The sequence below is a fragment of the Moschus berezovskii genome, chromosome 4, assembly GCF_049115385.1.
Source record: "Moschus berezovskii isolate FMDL1 chromosome 4, NW_MosBer_1.0, whole genome shotgun sequence".
Classification (NCBI taxonomy): Eukaryota; Metazoa; Chordata; class Mammalia; order Artiodactyla; family Moschidae; genus Moschus; species Moschus berezovskii.
The window spans coordinates 8,279,448-8,297,278 of record NC_142463.1 but is presented as its reverse complement, the minus strand read 5'-3'; the positions used below and the strand labels follow the sequence as shown (position 1 = coordinate 8,297,278).

Sequence of the window (17,831 nt, the reverse complement as noted above, 5' to 3'; positions counted from 1 at the left end):
AACCCAGGTCTCCTGGGTTGCAGGCAGATTCTTTACCACTGAGCCACCAGGGAAGACCTACTCAGGGCTACCAGTAAATTCTTGACCAAGTTCAGCTTCCTTAAGCCTTGGAATGCCTGGCCCTTTAGACAAATTAGCTGGTTTCCCTGAAGCAGCTGGAGCAAATGGGAAAAGGTGGCTGCGGATAGGATATGTAGCCCTTGTTGGATGAGGCCAGGGCCCGCAGTCCTGACACGGCCCTGCCTTATTTGTGCCCAGCACGGCACTTGCTCAGGTTCAGCTTCTGAAGGCTGGACATAGCAGTCAAGACACCTGGTGACAGGTCAATCAGGCCACTGCTTGTAAGACTCAGGCTCTTTAGGCCATGACAGGAAGCCAGGGCCTCCAGCACTGTGTGCCCTACCAGAGTGGATGCCAATTTCAGCTCCTGCAGAAAGCTCCTCGAGCAAGCGGGCAGCTCGGCCATATCAGTGCTGATCACAGACAGCGTGTCCAGGTTCTGCAGCCCCAGTCCTCCCCTGCAGCTACCTTCACTTTTGCAGAGTCCCCAGCTTGAGCCCCTGGAGAGCCCCAGGACTGGCCATCTTCAGTCAACAGTTGAATGACAGCTCTAACATCACTGGGGGTCAGGCATCACCAGAGGAGGGGCCAAGCACTGGGTCTGGGAATATGTCAACCAGCTCCCCCACATTCTGAAAGCAACTGGACTTGACCCTCAGCTGCCATAGACTGGGAGGCAACCAGAACCCCATGTTCCCATCCGGGCAGGGGTCCAAGAAAAAGAGGTGCCATCAGGGAGTAGGTTGCCATCAGGGAGTAGGTAATCTGTATACAAGCCTATGAGGAAGAGCTGTCCCAAGCCACTGAGAGCTCCTAGCAGAAGCTGAGGAAGATGTAGACTCAGGGCCAGGACCCTGAGCCCAGAGAAGTGGGAGAAGGCATTCACGCACAGAACAGAAGCAGAACTGGCAAGACAGCTCCTCCATGCTCTGGGGCACAACCCAGGGCCCATGTCAGGTTGGTCACCGAGGAGCATGCAGCAAGGAGGGGCAGGCTGGAGTCCCAACAGGACAGATCAGGAAGAAGCAGGAGATCAGAGGCAACTAGAAGCCTTCAGTCACCAGGCAGTCAGAAGCCGTCCAGCCTGCAGTCATAGGAAGGGGCAGGAGGAGACCAGGCAACAGCAAGTGCCACCCAGCTCAGCATCAAGCCTGGTTCACCAAGTAAACGGAATCAGAACCCTCCCATCTCTGCTCCCCTCCCATTTCCAGAGAAGAACCCAGACCCCATCCCCCCCTGCACACATACGTACACAATACTCATAACGCCCCACAGGATACACACCCCTCAGTGGACCCAGGAGGGCCTGGAAGCAAGGTCAGAGGGCCACAGTGCTTCCAAGCTGAAGAACGGTTGCAAGGGTGGAGCCAGACTGAGAGGTGCTCAGAGCAGAGGACCCAAGGGTCAAGGAAAGACACCTCGTGGGAGGTGGGAACTAGGTCTCTCTTCCCTGTTGGGAGGAAGCAGGTAGTGTTTGTGAGGACAAGGCGTGGGGTCAGAGGTCCAGGGTCTCTCTCTGCTGTTGAGCTGGGCAGTGTACCCCCCACCCTGGGCTTCAGTTTCCTTATCTGTAAGCCAAGTTGTTCAGCAACTCATCCTTAGACTCAATCAAATGCAGTCATGAAACTATTTTCAACTAATTTTTCTCTTCTTTTCTTCATATTATCTAATAAATGTGTTGGGGGTGGTCAATTTTACAATTTATTGCTCAGATTATAGAATGTTGAGACAAAATAGCGGTGTCAGAGGGGTGACCATCACCCACCCAGACTGTGGACGGACAACTAAATACAGTTCAGTCAGTTCAGTCACTCAGTCGTGTCCGACTCTTTGCGACCCCATGAACCGCAGCACGCCAGGCCTCCCTGTCCATCACCAACTTTCGGAGTTCACTCAAACTCATGTCCAGCGAGTCGGTGATGCCATCCAACTATCTCATCTAAATACAGTTACTGACGAGAATTAGCCTAAATCCTTTGAAGATGATTGGAATACACTGCCAATTTAGTTTTAAATGATTGGTTGTGTTATAGTGGAAGCTTTATTGGAAGCTTTATTTTGAAGTGTAAGTATTGGGGAAAAGAGTTATGTCAATGGACAAGCCAAGAGGGAGATATTCGTGGGCATTTATTATTCATCTTGCACCTGAATTCCATTCCTGGGCCTGTTTGGTGACCATGTCCACCTGGCCTTTAGTGCTCCTGCTTAGAGTCTGCCACTCAAGGATCTTGGTAGCTCTGCTGAGATCAGGGACCCCATTTTAACACAGCATCCAATGATTATCCTCAGCCTCACAGAGAACAGCCATGACTGTGTTTTTCAAAAATGACAGTGTTTCCCTCACTCACATATTTCTCATGGCTTCCCTGATAGCTCAGTTGGTAAAGAATCTGCCTGCAATGCAGAAGACCCCAGTTCGATTCCTGGGTCAGGAAGATCTGATGGAGAAGAGATAGGCTACCCATTCCAGTATTTTGGGGCTTCCCTGGTGGCTCAGCTAGTAAAGAATCCACCTGCAATGCAGGAGACCTGGGTTCAATCCCTGAGTTGGGAAGATTCCCAGGAGAAGGGAAAGGCTACCCACTCCAGTGTTTTGGCCTTGAACATTCTGGAACCATTTGAGAAATACAGTTCATGAATAGGGAAAATATTGAACATGAAAATGTCTTCAATATTCCAATCTCCCTTCTCTATCCCTTCTCCAAACTCTATTTTATACCAACAAATTTATGACACCTTATCTTTGTTTAGTGGACACTCTGGTCCAAGACTCAGCCAACCAACCAAGCAAACAATTGGAACTCTTCTGGCTACTCAAAATAACCTCTTGAAATAAGGATCTCTGGTCAATGTATCCTCTCTCAGAGTCTGTTTTCACATGCGTCCTTTAGACTTTGCCAACACAGATCAACAAAGCTTTACCCTTATTTGCCTCTCCTCTTGGGTTTGACTTTGTAATTGCCTTCCAAGTTCACTGGAATCGGACAGTAGTTACACATCTCCAGGCTGCAGGAAAAGACGGCTTCCCATTTGCATCATGTCTGAACGTGTTCCTCAGATCCTTTCCTCTCCTTCCCCTCCTCTGTTCCATGTCACAGGTAAACTGTTATAAGTAAGTTACGTTTTCTGACTTCTGTGTGAGTAAGAGGTTGGAGGGCAGGAGAAAGGGAGAAGCTGGGATGAGTTTTCCCCCTCCTTCTCTGCTTTGATATCACCACCAGCAGCAGCTGCAACTCTTCCGTGATTCCAACTCCAACAGACCTGCTATAGTTCTGGCTTCCCACTGCTTGACTTGGCCCCAGGAAGACACCCCTTCCCCTAGTTCTGCCTCTGCAAGAAATGTGAGATTTTTCAATCACAGTCATTAAAAGTCTTTAGCTTTCAGGTGAACACTTGAGCTTGGTAGTTAGTAAATGAGCTTAAAGTCTCTCTGCCCCTCATGCTGCTCTGTAGAATGGCCATCAGCCTCTTAGAGCCTTGCTTTCACAGGCACTTCATTTTACGTGGCCAGAAGTTTTCATTTAGCTGACTGTTTCACCAGTGTATGTCTGATCTGTCAGAGTTCCATCGCTTAAAGCTGGATTTTCAGACTTACCTGGTGATCCAGTGGTTGAGAATCCTCCTGCCAACGCAGAGGACACGGGTTCGATCCCTGGTCTAGGAAAATTTCACCTTGCAGCAGGGTAACTAGGCTCACGAGCTGCAACTACTAAAGCCCCCACACGCAAGAACCTGTGCTCTGCAACCAGAGGGTAGCCCACTCGCTGCAACTGGAGAAAGCCCACGCGTGGCAGTGAAGACCCAGGGGCGCCAAAAATTAGCTGACTGATTAATGTTTTAAAGCTGGATTTTCACTGCCCTTAATCCCAACAGGCCCAAATAATCCATCCTTAGATTCTTCCTTTCCTGAGGGTCTGTTGTCAACACCCACTTCTTTTATACCCCTCTACACCAGCCAGGCTTTAATTGTAGAAGGAAATGGCAAACCTCTCCAGTGTTCTTGCCTGGAGAATCCCAGGGACAAGAGAGCCTGGTGGGCTTCCGTCTATGGGGTCACACAGAGTTGGACACGACTGAAGTGACTTAGCAGCAGCAGCAGCAACACCAATCAGGCTTTAATTGTATGCAATAGAAACTGACTTTAACTGATTAAAGCAGAAAAGAAACTTATGAAAAGGATTTGGGGTAGTTCACGGACTCTTTAGAAGGGAGCTTGAGAACCGGACTCAGGGCCACTCCCATTACCAAAAAGGCATTTTGCTCTGTCCTTACTTTTTAAGGTCACTACCTTATGATTCCCTGGTGGCTCAGCTGGTAAAGAATCTTCCTGCAATGCAGGAGAGCTGGGTTTGATCCCTGGGTTGGGAAGATCCCCTAGAGAAGGGAAAGGCTACCCACTCCAGTATTTTGGCCTGGAGAATTTCATGGACTGTATAGTCCATGGGGTCGCAAAGAGTGGGACTCGACTAAGTGACTTGCACTTTGACCTTATGATTTAAAATCAGATTTGGCTGATTGGTAATTCTAGTCCACGAGTCTACACTGCAGTTCAAGGGAGGTTGAAATGCAAGCCAATGGTATTTTTTGTCTTTCTAGAGAAGCAGGCCCTACCTCCCTGTGGATGAGTGAACTCTTTCCCCTAAGAAGAAGCATAGAGGGACTTCCCTGGTGGTCCAGTGGTTAAGAATTCACCTTCCAATGCAGGGACACGGGTACAATCCCTGGTCCGGGACTATTCCACATGACACAGGGCAACTAAGCCTGTGCACCCCAACTACCGAGCCTGCACTCTAAAGTCCGTGCTCCCCCATAAGAGAAGCCACTGCAATGAGCAGCCATTGTGTGCCACAATGAAGAGCAGCCCCTGGTCACTGCAACTGGAGAAGGCCCACATGCAGCAACAAAGACCCAGGGCCACCATAAATAAAGAAACATCGAGAGGCTTGGGTACTGGACAGCCACAAACGTCAGTGTCCACTGCACTGTCAAACATACTGAGCTCATGATACCTGCCTAGAACTGTGTGCGTGGGGAGAATGCTCCTTACCCACTCCTCCTTCCATGTAAAGAAACCCATCAGTAAAGACTCTTGGGTCTTTACCCCTCACACCTCCTGCAGGGAGAAAGTAGGACTTAAATTATTGATGAGTTTGGACGAGAACATGAATGAGAGCTCTGCGCCTTCCCCTTTCCTTTCCCTTTGAGGGTACACATTCACATCTACTTCATGCACCAAGTTCTGTAAGAACAGGCCTTAGTGGGGATAGGTGCATATTCCTTTCACTGTCTGTAAAGAAAGAAAGTGAAGTTGCTCAGTCATGTCTGACTCTTTGCAACTCCATGGACTGTAGCCTGCCGGGCTCCTCCATCCATGGGATTTTCCAGGCAAAAATACTGGAGTGGGGTGCCATTTCCAACCGGATGAATAAAACTAGTGTTGGCTATTATGGCCGCAGGTCTAAGACACAAGTCTCCAACACCAGCTCTACAGTAGGAAAGGTAAGAGTCTATGATTTGGCATACTTCTCAACTGATCCAAAAGTCAGGAATGGGAAGGAGACCCCTCAACCCACAAACATTGTTTACTGTTTTGCATCTAAATGTGACACAGTCTCTGCCCCAGAGGGCTCTTGGTCTAGAGAGTGAGAGAGATGTAACAGATCACTATAAAACACCATGACCCCTGGGTCCACGTCCAACTGTGTCACTCATTAGGACATATGGACTTCCCAGGTGGCACTAGTGGTAAAGAACTCAGAGAACCCCGTTCGATCCCTGGGTCAGGAAGATCCCCTGGAGGAGGAAATGGCAACCCACTCTGGTATTCTTGCCTGGAGAATTCCATGGACAGAGGAGCCTGGCAGGCTACACTCCACGGTGTCTCAGTAGGACACGACTGAAGTGACTTAACAGGCACACACAGGACATTGAGAACTCAAAATTATAGACTGTATCCTTTTGCAGATTGCCCACCCGGCTTTTCCCTATTTAGAAAATGAGAAGGTGACTTCCCTGGTGGTCCGGAGGTTAAGAATCCGCTTTCCAATTCAGAGGAGGGGGTTTGATCCCTGATCAGGGAACTAAAGATGCCACCAGCCGTGGGACAACGAAGCCTGCCCACCACAACTAGAGAAACCTGTGCACAGCAACGAAGACCCAGCGCAGCCGAAATAAAATAAAGTGAGAAGAGTAACACTTGCAGTCAGGTAACAGGAGCTATTCCAATGGGGCTGCGTCAGTTTTCCTCTGTTGCAATAACCAGATTAACTTCAGTTTAGTTGCTCAGTCATGTCTGACTCTTTGCGACCCCATGAGCCTCAGCATGCCAGGCCTCCCTGTCCATCACCAACTCCCGGAGTTCACCCAAACCCATGTCCATTGAGTCAGTGATGCCATCCAACCATCTCATCCTCTGTTTTTCCCTTATCTTCCCACCTTCAATCTTTCCCAGCATCAGGGTCTTTTCAAGTGAGTCAGCTCTTCACATCATATGGCCAAAGTATTGGAGTTTCAGCTTCAACATCAGTCCTTTCAATGAACGCTCAGGACTGATCTTTAGGATGGACTGGTTTGATCTCCTTGCAGTCCAAGGGACTCTCAAGAGTCTTCTCCAACACCACAATGCAAAAGCATCAGCTTTTCGGCGCTCAGCTTTCTTTATAGTCCAACTCTCACATCCATACATGACTTTTTACCCTAATTTCCCAGGTGGTAGTTGGATCTGGGATTCCTGGCCCCAGTCTCTTATCCTAGTCATTTGGAAATCTTCCAAGACTTACAGACCGACGGAGCTGGAGAGGCCTCTGAGTTTATTCAGTCCAATACCTCCCTTTTCAGATGGCAAAACCGAGACCCAGAGAGAAGGGGGTTTTTCCAGGGCCACGCAGAAGGCAGGTGGCAGAACTGGGAACGTATCCAGGGTCACGGTCGAGCTGAGTGGGGATGGAGTGTCAGTGACGACAAGCAGCCTTCACTCCACATGGGAAGTGAAGTGAAGCTCTTGGAATCCAGAGGGCCCCTCCCGCCATCCTCTGCGCCTCTCACACATTCAGGGTGGGGATCTCACTACCCCTTCCCTGGGCTAGGATGCGAGGAGTTTATGGAAGGAGGCTGAAGTCAGACCGGTTCCCAGCTTGTGGTCTGGCCAGAGCTGCCCAAGAAGCACTCTAGGGAGAAAAGAGAATGGACAAACCAGCTTTGCAAGTAAACAAATGAATTAATGTGACCTGACACGGAATAGGATAGGCTAGAATAGAACAGAACAGAATAAAACAGACGCCTTTGCTCTCATCAGGGGGCCACCTTCTGGAGGGATTCCCTCCCTTCTCCCTCCATTCACCCTTCTCTCCTGCTCCCACGCTCAGCAGACCCTCTCCCCCACACTTTCCCTCCATCCTGCCTCCATCAGTCTTTCTGGAAGATGGACTTCTGACAAACCCAAGCAATCAGCAAATATAATCTTTAATAAAGAAATTTTTGGTGGTTATATTACATAACCACATTCAGGGAACATCACTAGAATTCTAACCAAAAAAAAAGAAAGAGTTGACCTATAGCTCCACAGAACTGTACATGGAACAACAGACTGGTTCCAAATAGGAAAAGGAGTACGTCAAGGCTGTATATTGTCATCCTGCTTATTTAACTTATATGCAGAGTACATCATGAGGAACGCTGGGCTGGAAGAAGCACAGGCTGGAATCAAGATTGCCGGGAGAAATATCAATAACCTCAGATAGGCAGATGACACCACCCTTATGGCAGAAAGTGAAGAGGAACTAAAAAGCCTGAAAGTGAAAGAGGAGAGTGAAAAGGTTGGCTTGAAGCTCAACATTCAGAAAACAAAGATCATGGCATCTGGTCCCATCACTTCATGGGAAATAGATGGGAAAACAGTGGAAACAGTGCCAGATTTTATTTTTTTGGGCTCCAAAATCACTGTGGATCCTGATTGCAGCCATGAAATTAAAAGACGCTTACTCCTTGGAAGGAAAGTTATGACCAACCTAAATAGTATATTAAAAAGCAGAGACATTACTTTGCCAACAAAGGTCTGTCTAGTCAAGGCTATGGTTTTTCCAGTGGTCACATATGGATGTGAGAGTTGGACTGTGAAGAAAGCTGATCGCCGAAGAATTGATGCTTTCGAACTGTGGTGCTGGAGAAGACTCTTGAGAGTCCCTTATACTGCAAGGAGATCCAACCAGTCCATTCTAAAGGAGATCAGTCCTGGGGGTTCATTGGAAGGACTGATGCTAAAGCTGAAACTCCAATACTTTGGCCACCTCATGCGACGAGTTGACTCACTGGAAAAGACTCTGATGCTGGGAGGGATTGGGGGCGGGAAGAGAAGGGGACAACAGAGAATGAGATGGCTGGATGGCATCACCAACTTGATGGACATGAGTTTCAGTGAACTCTGGGAGTTGGTGATGGACAGGGAGGCCTGGCGTGCTGTGATTCATGGGGTCGCAAAGAGTCGGACACGACTGAGTGACTGAACTGAACTGAACTGAATAGCTCCACCATCACCAAATCCAATGCCTTTGACTTGTTTGAGTTCACTTTGGTTCTTGTCCCAACATTAAACAGATAACTACCATGTTTTACACCTTCCTATATGCCAGGCATCCTGAGAAGCACTTCAAATAATATAAACCCAGAAGTATTTTATTTCCCAGAATCCCCCCTTTTTTTGACTACTCAGAGTCCCTTCAAATAATAAAAGCAACTAACATTTGTTGAGAATGTACTATGTCCCAGACTCTGTGCCCTCTTTTCGTCCTAGTGCCCAGCGTGTGTGCTTTCCCACCCCCACCAACACTCTGCAGAGGAAGATCGGTGGCCCCTCCGAAGTCCCCAGGGTGGTTTAGTTTCTTCCTCTTTAAAAGGTGAGACTGCGCTATTACTTCCTCATTGGGGTTTCCAGGGGACAGTTGGGGCTTGGCTGTGAGTTCCTTTGTTCTTCTTATTGCCTTTGTGGCTTTGGTGTTTCCAGGTGTAATTCCCAGACGGGCTTGAGCGAAGGATGGCCCTGTTTCCTGTTATTCCAAACATCACAAGGACAGACAGCAGGGTCCTAACAAGGGTCTCAAGATGAGGAGGTATTTCCACTGACACACAGAACAATCGGGAATCTGGCCGGGGCAGCTGGGCAGAGCTGTCAGAGGAGAGCGCCCTATGGTCCTGCTGTGGCACCAGCCCTCCTGCAAGAGGGAAGGAAGCCAGGCCAAGAGTGGCCTGGGCTACTCCCTTGTCTTCCTGGAGGTTCTCTTTGTGTTCAGGAACAGAAATAAACTCAGACGGCCCCAGGCACAATTTGGGGGAGGAGGTGGGGGTATCTCACGGAACCCTAAACCAGCTGGGTCTGAGGAAGGCCTGCAGTTCAGGAAGGAGAGCCATCAGAGGCCTTTCAGAAGGTTCTCTCTCATCTCAACTTCAACTTTTCCCTTTCTCCTAAACAGCTCTCTCTGCTTCTGTGCTCTCATGGCTGATGAGGCTGCCCCATCCCAAGGGAATTCCAGGCTGAACTAACCCAAAGGCCGGCTTTGGAGGGGGTGGAAGCTCCATCCCTTCCTGCTCTGGTTGACCCCCTCCACTCCCTCCCTCCGCCCACCCCATCTGCTGCAGGGCCCTTCCCACTACTGGTGTGGATGCTTTCTGCACCCCTCCACCCCCCTTCACCAGCATCCGAGGTGGGAGTTCAGAAGGAGGAGAAGCCAGCATCTTCCTCCCTTGGGGACTCCTGAGCAATCCCACTCCGTATGTTCCCTGTGTTATCAGACTGCAGGATGCTCCTCGGGATGAATGGGTCTCTCCACCGTTCTAGAGAGGGATGCAAAATTGTTCCTTTGCTCGGGAGGAGCAGCAAAGCACGCCTCTGCTTCCTGCCTGAAGAGGGCTCTCAGGCTGGGCTGTAAGGAGCCATCTGGTCCCAGCTGCTCAGTGTCCCCTTTCCTGCTGGCCTTCAGGTCTCATTATTTAGACTGTCTCCGTTTTGGATAGTTTGTCCAAGGCCTGTTAGACGTTCATTCTATTCCCTCATTCACACCACAGCTGTTCTGAGGGGGCACCGGGTACAGAGGCAAAGGACGCAGGGCACCTGCCCTTGGGAGGCTCGTGGCTGGTGGGAAGGACAAGCCCACGAAAAGAGGAATGGCCCAGAGGCCCTATTATTTCTCCCACTGATAGGTCAATGTCCTTTCAATGCGCAAGCAAAGATAAACTGAACCCTCAGTCTGCAGGATTTCTGGAAATCTGGTCTCTTACAGAGTTCCCCTTCCCAAGGATCTCGGAGAATTCTTACATATTCCACGAATTCATGTGGTTGTCACTTATCACCTCTGTCTGCTCCACCTGACCCCCAGTGTGGACCCCCAGTCCTGGGAGACATGCTGTCCTCAGGCTCTTGTTTCTCATTCAAACTTGTCTAATGAGGGCTTGTTCCCAGAGACCTCCACGCTCTCATCTCTCCCCTGTATTCTCTCCCTACGTGGTTCCATCCATTCTCATGTTTTTAAAATATCGTTTATTTGCCTGTGAGTTTACAAATCTACATCACCACTGCTGACTTCTGTCTCAAGCTCCAGACTTTTGTCTCCTATTGCCTATTTGTCATCTTCAACTAACTTATATACAGAGTACATCATGAGAAACGCTGGGCTGGACTCAAGATTGGTGGGAGAAATATCAATAACCTCAGATATGCAGATGACACCACCCTTATGGCAGAAAGTGAAGAGGAACTAAAAAGCCTCTTGATGAAAGTGAAAGAGGAGAGAGTGAAAAAGTTGGCTTAAAGTTCAACATTCAGAAAACTAAGATCATGGCAAATAGATGGGGAAACAGTGACGGACTTTGTGTTTTGGGGCTCCAAAATGACTGCAGATGGTGACTGCAGCCATGAAATTAAAAGATGCTTGCTCCTTGGAAGAAAAGTTATGAGCAACTTAGATAGCATATTAAAAAGCAGAGACATTACTTTGTCAACAAAGGTCTGTCTAGTCAAAGCTATGGTTTTTCCAGTAGTCATGTATGGCTGTGAGAGTTGGAAGGTGAAGAAAGCTAATCGCTGAAGAATTGATGCTTTTGAACTGTGGTGTTGGAGAAGACTCTTGAGAGTCCCTTGGACATCAAGGAGATCCAACCATCCTAAAGGAAATCAGTCCTGAGTGTGCATTGGAAGCTGAAACTCCAATGCTTTGGCCAGCTGATGTGAAGAGCTGACTCATTTGAAAAGACCCTGATGCTGGGAAAGATTGAAGGTGGGAGGAGAAGGGGACAACAGAGGATAAGATGGTTGGATGGCGTCACCGACTCACTGGACATGAGTAAGCTCTGGGAGTTGATGACGGACAGGAAAGCCTGGCGTGCTGCAGTCCATGGGGTCACAGAGTTGGACATGACTAAGCAACTAAACTGAACTAAACTAACTTTCTACATCTGCAAAAGCTCTGTTTCCAAACCAGGTCACATTCTAAGGTCCTGGGGGTTAGGACATCAACACATCTTCTGGGGAACACAATCCAACCCTCAATAGAAAGTGACTCACCCCAAATCACCCAGAGGTACAGGCAGAATCCCAAGGCCTGAGTTCTGAATCACAGCCCGAAGAGCCTGGCTTCCACCTCTCCTGAGATTTCAATATGTCAGCAGTCAGCTTTTGCCCGCTTCTGGGTCTAGACGGCCATGTTTGGCTAGCAGAGCCAGCATAGTTGAGGGTCCCACCCTCATGTCCTGGGACACTACCCTCAAAGGTGGCCTGGTCAGCTCTGGGTTAGTCACCCCCAACCCAGCTGCCCTTTTGTCCACCCCATGGCAGGGCCAGGTCAGGATGCTTTGGGGTGAGGGGAGGGGCAAGCACATTCAAGGCCTGGAGGGGCCTGACAGAGGAGTCATGGAAAGTTCTAGCCCAGGGTGATAAGTGCCTGGGTCTCTCCTCACCATTTCCAGAGGCCCACAGTCCTTCTCCTGTCTTCCTTCGAATACAAGAGAGGGCTTGGAGCCAGCAGGGAGGCTGCAGGGCTGGCCCAACTCACCAGAGCTCACAGGGGCCTCCCAACCCGAGCCTGCTGGGGCTTTCCCAAGGTCGACTGAAAGGTCCAAGGTTGTCTCCCTCCCCTTCTGGAGGTGGGAGGCTGGGGCTGAGACTTTGCTCCTACCTGTGGGGGTGGGGGGAGCGGTGTGGAGCCGCTGTGGCCTCAGAGGGCACCCCAGGCAGGGGGATGAGCAGACAAGGCCGGCTCACCTCCCAGGCAGGAGCCTGGGGCCTGGAGGGGAGCCCAGGAAAGGAGGGGCCGCAGACGTCCCTAACAGCCCCTCCTCATCCCACACCCTGGACAGAGATCCTGCCCCCAGCCCCAGAAAAACCAGGAGGAAAAAAACGGACAGGGGAACAGGAGGTGAGGGGGAGACCCCAGTTCTGCCACCTGCTGGTTCAGAGATAACCGTGGAAAGTGCTGGTTCCCTCCGACCCTCAACCCTGCCTTGCTCCGCTGACCCGCACTCCAAGGGAGGCCCGAACTCCAGAGGAGAGGACAGACCGGGCAGAATGAATGTGGGCCCGATGGAAAGGCGACGGCAGACCAGGCCGCAACCCGCTACAGTGAAAGCTGATGGGGAAGAGCCCACGGGGCCGGGGAACCTAGAGATCCTGGACGGCTTCAGACAGATTGAAGCTGATGTGCGCGTCCCTGGACCCAGAAGAGGCGCCAGCCCTCGTGTCTTCATCTGTTCAGCAAATTCCGAGCGTGAGGCTCTGACCTAGGTGCTAGGACCATTAGGGACTGCGGTGGGTGGGCCAGAAGGAGCACACCCGCCCACGACACCGTGCACACAAGCGTGCACACACAGGTTAGACCACTGCACCCTCAGACCCAGGGAGAAGCTGAGGTTGTTTCAGTGTCCTCCTCCATAGTGGGGGGAAGGCGGTCTGTGGGAGGGCTTCCCCGTATTTTAGAGGAGCAGGGTTTTTTCTTTTGTTTTAATAAGGGAAACAGATCTGAGAGGTGCAGGCTGTATTTCCTGTTCTCACCATCTGCCCCTCATGCCCTGGAGGCAGTGGGAGAGTGGGACCTGGGCTCTCACCACCAGGGGGCGCACCGGAGCTGCAGCCTCCTGGTCCTTGAACTCAAACTTCTCCAGACTCCAAAAAGAGGGGACTCCCTGCCACGGCCCGCCACGCCCCGCCGCATATCATGCCAAGGTTTTGTGGAGAACTCAAAAATTCCTGACTGCGCTTTTTGAGGCAAAACTGCCCACAGTTGCCCTCAGGCGATGGTCTATGTGACATGAGTGAGTCTACACACACTCCAGTTTATCCACTTTCCCTCCCCATCTCCCAGGTCCCAGACCTACAGCGCGAATGAGATCAATTTGCAGCTGAGCCAGGAAGACGGTCAGGCCATCGAGTGGATTTTCATCGACCCCAGGCCTTCACAGGTAATCTGCATCCAAGGCCCCTGCAGGACCTGTGGGGCGGGGCCAGGCAGAGACCACGCCCCCCCCGTGTCACTCAAGGTGAAAAAGTGAAAGTGAAGTCGCTCAGTCGTGTCCGACTCTTTTGCGACCCCATGGACTGCAGCCTACCAGGCTCCTCCGTCCGTGGGATTCTCCAGGAAAGAATACTGCAGTGGGTTGCCATTTTGACAACTCCTGTAAATCATATGTCAACATTTATATCACTCATTCGTGTCCCACTGTTTGCGACCCCATAGACTGTAGTCCAGCAGGCTCCTCTGCCCGTGGGGATTCTCCAGGCAAGAATCCTGGTGTGGGTTGTCCTGCTCTCCTCCAGAGGATCTTCCCAACCCAGGGATCGAACCCAGGTGGATTCTTTACCATCTGAGCCACCGGGGAAGCCAACAGTAACAGTAAACCATAAAATGCATGTAATTTAAAGGCCCAGGAAAGCTGATCTTCCTCACTGATAATGACTCCGGTTTGGGCAGGAGGGGCATCGAGCATCCATCTCTGCACAGTGGTGCTCCTGTGGGGACAGGCTGGCTGCCCTGTGGCTTGGTCCCACGGGCTGCCTGCCGCCAATCCCTGTGCCCACCCCAGCCTGCTGCCTGCAGAAAACGGGGAGTGGGCAATCGGGCACCGACCAGCCAAGATGCTGCTGGACGTGGTGGCCCCAGCTGAGGAGGCAGGCCACCAGAAGGTCGTCTTCTACCTGATCATCCAGCGCAAGCCCCTCTTCTACGTCATCAACATCATCACGCCCTGGGTCCTCATCTTCTCCGTGACCATCCTCATCTACTTCCTTCCTGCCAAGGGTACCTAGTGCTGTTGGGAGGGGGGTTATGGCCCGGCCAGCAGCACAGGGAGCGGGCAGGGCAGAATAGTACTATGACCTGGGACCAGGGGCATGGACTCCTTGTGAGGAGGGGGCTCCCCCACGGTGGGGAGGTTGAGACACTCTCTGAGGGCCTCTTGGCCATGGGCAGCAGGGGGCCAGAAGTGTACCGTCACCATCAACGTGCTCCTGGCCCAGACCGTCTTCCTCGTGGCCAAGAAAGTGCCTGAGACCTCCCAGGCCGTGCCACTCATCAGCAAGTAAGGCTGACTCTAATTCCTGAACCCACCTCCTTCCTTCCCTTCTCAGGAACGCCATCCAGGCCTATGTGGAGACCTGCAACCTCATCGCCCGCGCCCAGCACCAGCAGACTCACTCTGACAGTGTAAGTCAGCGGAGGGTGCAGACGGTTTTGCACACCTGGTGAGTGATTGGACCCGAGATAGGGCAGTGTGAGTGGGGTGGCCATGGTAGGTCAGTGGCATGGGAAAAGTGGAATTGGGAGTGGCACCGTGGGCCCATGGGAAAAGCCAGGGTCAGACCTAAAGTACGTGAGCAGGGGTCACGGAAATGAAGAGCAGAAGCCTGCTGGATGGCTAAGGATGCTCCAGAGATCCAGCCTTGGTGTCACCTCTGGTCATCTCTTACCCTGCCTCCCACTTTCAGAGGAACCAGGAGTGGTTCCTGGTGGGCAGAGTGCTGGATCGAGTCTGCTTCCTGGCCATGCTCCTGCTCTTTGTCTGTGGCACTGCTGGCATCTTCCTCATGGCCCACTACAACCGAGTGCCTGCCCTGCCGTTTCCCGGGGACCCCCGCTCCTATCTGCCCTCCTCCGACTGAGCTGACCGATCACTGCTAGCCACGTGGAGTCTTATCAGCTGTGTTCTGATGCTGAGGTCATGAGTATGCTCTTTGGGAAACACTCTTGGGGGATATGTGAGAAAAACTGGGGAAATAAAGAGACAGAGCTGGAACCCAGGAGTGGTCGGGGCTGGGATGTGGGCAGAGTGTGCTAGTGGAATCAGCATGCACGAGGCACTGGCTTGCTCGTCCTGGCACTCCCCTGACTTCAGCGAAGTGTTGTCAACTCCCATCACTTCTGAAACCCTAAGGACTCTGTTTCTTCTGTCCCCAGCTAGACACGCCCCTAGACAGCTAGACAGGCCTGGGCCTCCCTTCCCTTTTACAAGTTCCCTGCTGCCGGGAGCCAGCGAGGGAAATCCTACCCGTGGCAAAGGTCAATTGGGGAAGAGGCCTGACGGGCAAAGGCTAATCAGGGCTCGAGGAGCCCCCTGGACTTACCTGAGCATCTACCCCAAAGAAAACCGGAATCTGACTGATTTACTATCTTACGCCTCTTACCAAGTCCTCTAATACTTACGGGGGTTTCCCCCCAACCACCTTTCTCTGAAAACATTAATTCAGAGCTGTAGTTTAAAAGTTCTCCTCGGCTTAATAGGAGTATTCCAATCCAAGCCCCTCTGATAGCTTTCTAACTTGCATGACAAGTTTGTCCGGGCTCCTAAAATGCAGGAATCTGTTGAAGAAGTTAAAATCACTAGAATAGTACTAGAAAAGATTTCATTGTTGAATCAATGCTTGCTGCAGTTTCCTCTATCTATTGTATCCTTGGAAATATATTAATCCTTTGACTTAACCACATCAGATCTTAAGTTAATAAGTTCCTTTCTTGCAGCTCACTACACCGGTGCCTTATAGGAATGTAACTTTGTTATGTGTCTAGCACCTAACTTTAGGAAAGTCACCTTAAAGAAAAGTCTTTTACTTGCTAACTAACCTATTGTTAGGAGAGAGGGCCATAAACTGTTAGCAGGCCCCCTGGCCAGAAGATGATGTAAACCACCTAAAAACTTTTATCACGAGATATACAAAAATAAGCCCTGATCCTGATAAGGGTCAAGACTGCTGACCCCACGTGATTTTGGTGTGAATCTATACCTCCCTTTCTTTGTTTCTTATGCGCATAACTTAGGGTATAAAAGCAGCACTGGAAAATAAAGTTTTGGGCCTTGCTCACTGAAGCTTGGTCTCCCCGTGTCGTTCTTTCTCTTTTTCCATCCTTTTCTCTATTCTCCTTTTTCTGGTTGAGATCCTTGGAGCGCTGGGCCCTCTGAGTTTACTTATCTGCCTGGGCTTCTAAGACCCACTCGAGGGGGTGCCCTGGTGGGGTGCCTCAAGTGATTCGAGAGGGCGCCTGCGGCCTACGTAAACAGAGCAAGCCCCGTGCTGGGGTTTTATTGGTTTCCAGCGTAAACCAAGGAATCATCAGCCCCTGTCTCTCTCTCTTTCTCTCTCTCTCTCTGACGCCGACGCCGTTCATCCCGAGGATACCCTGGGTCATATCGGGGCTGGACCCCGATACCCTGCAGCCTCTTGAAGGAGGGGAGTCAAGAGAGAAGTGAAGAGTGGCGGTCAATGCTCTCTCGAAAGAAGGGAGGCAGCCCACTCCAGCTGGCATCTGCCTGCTTTCTGGGGGCTGTAGGCACCAAACATTTTATGAGTTTCATTCTCTTTTTTCATTGTCAAGAGCTCCTCATAGCATCACCAATAAGCAAGAGTCACTATTCCCCTATGTATAGGTTGGGCAAACTGGAGCCTAGAGTAAGAGGGGCTTGCCAGAACAATGATGGATAAATAAGGTTTGGAGTTCAGAATTCCCAACTCTGACCCAATCTTAGACATTCTAAGAAAGTTCTATGGCTTGCAGAATGACCCCTCTTCCTTCTTTTCTCAAAGGCCAGGGAATTTGCACTGGTCTGAAGGGATGGTTAAGACAAGGAAGAGCGAGGGAGGGAAGTAGGGAGGCTGAGAGGAGACCCTGACCAGCCTCCCTTGGCCCCAGTTAGGAAACAAGGTGGCTAGCTGGTCTTTGGGGCAGGCGGGGTGGGGGTGGGGGCTGTCGGTAAGGCCATGCTTTGAGAGTATGGCTGGAGCCTGAGCCCTGAGTTCTACTGGTGACAAGACACAAGCACGTTTGTGCTTCCTGAACCTGTGTCTTCATCTGTAAATATGGGCACAGATATCGATTCCTATCTACCTTCATCACAGGACCAAAGGTGCCGGTGAAGGTTTAAAATGTTACAGTGTCACATAAACACCTGACAACGGGCCACTGTTGTCGGGGGAAGAGACCCCGGAAATAGCCAGGGTTGCTGGCTTTCGGGATCACTCATCAGCAGGTTCACTGCATTTACTCCAGAGGAGTGTGTGTGCGCGCTGCACGCACTGCTGTGCATTTAGAGCAGCAGGTAATTCGATGATGGAGGGACCACCGCTGGTTCCTGTAACCATCTTACAAGCTCAGCCACCTGGGGTGAGTGTCCCACCTTCTCTGACTGCCTCCGAAGGTGGAGAGGACCTCTGTAGCTTCTGGCAGAAGTAAGCAAAGATAATCGCTACCATTTCTTGAGGGCTCCTTTGTCTAGAGCCTGACACCGATTATCTCGATCAATCC

At 50.9% G+C, this 17,831-nt stretch overlaps 1 protein-coding gene and 1 pseudogene across 1 annotated transcript; one reads left to right on the top strand and one right to left on the bottom strand.

Annotated features, from left to right (window-relative positions):
• Positions 1–32: 32 nt before the first annotated feature.
• On the bottom strand, positions 33–14,018 carry LOC148777974 (toll-like receptor 12; annotated as a pseudogene).
• Positions 14,019–14,173: 155 nt separating this feature from the next.
• On the top strand, positions 14,174–15,196 carry LOC148777973 (acetylcholine receptor subunit gamma-like). The gene is made up of 4 exons (XM_088834978.1): positions 14,174–14,336; positions 14,508–14,616; positions 14,666–14,741; positions 15,023–15,196. The coding sequence occupies exons 1-4, from the start codon at positions 14,174–14,176 to the stop codon at positions 15,194–15,196; spliced, it is 522 nt and encodes a 173-aa protein (XP_088691104.1).
• The last annotated feature ends 2,635 nt before the right edge of the window (positions 15,197–17,831 follow it).

Excerpts from the sequence above, each read along its gene's own strand:
- LOC148777973 (XM_088834978.1), top strand. The coding sequence starts at position 14,174 with ATGCTGCTGGACGTGGTGGCCCCAGCTGAGGAGGCAGGCCACCAGAAG. Across the intron at positions 14,337-14,507 it reads CTACTTCCTTCCTGCCAAGG|CAGGGGGCCAGAAGTGTACC; the intron begins GTACCTAGTGCT and ends GGCCATGGGCAG. Across the intron at positions 14,617-14,665 it reads GCCGTGCCACTCATCAGCAA|GAACGCCATCCAGGCCTATG; the intron begins GTAAGGCTGACT and ends TTCCCTTCTCAG.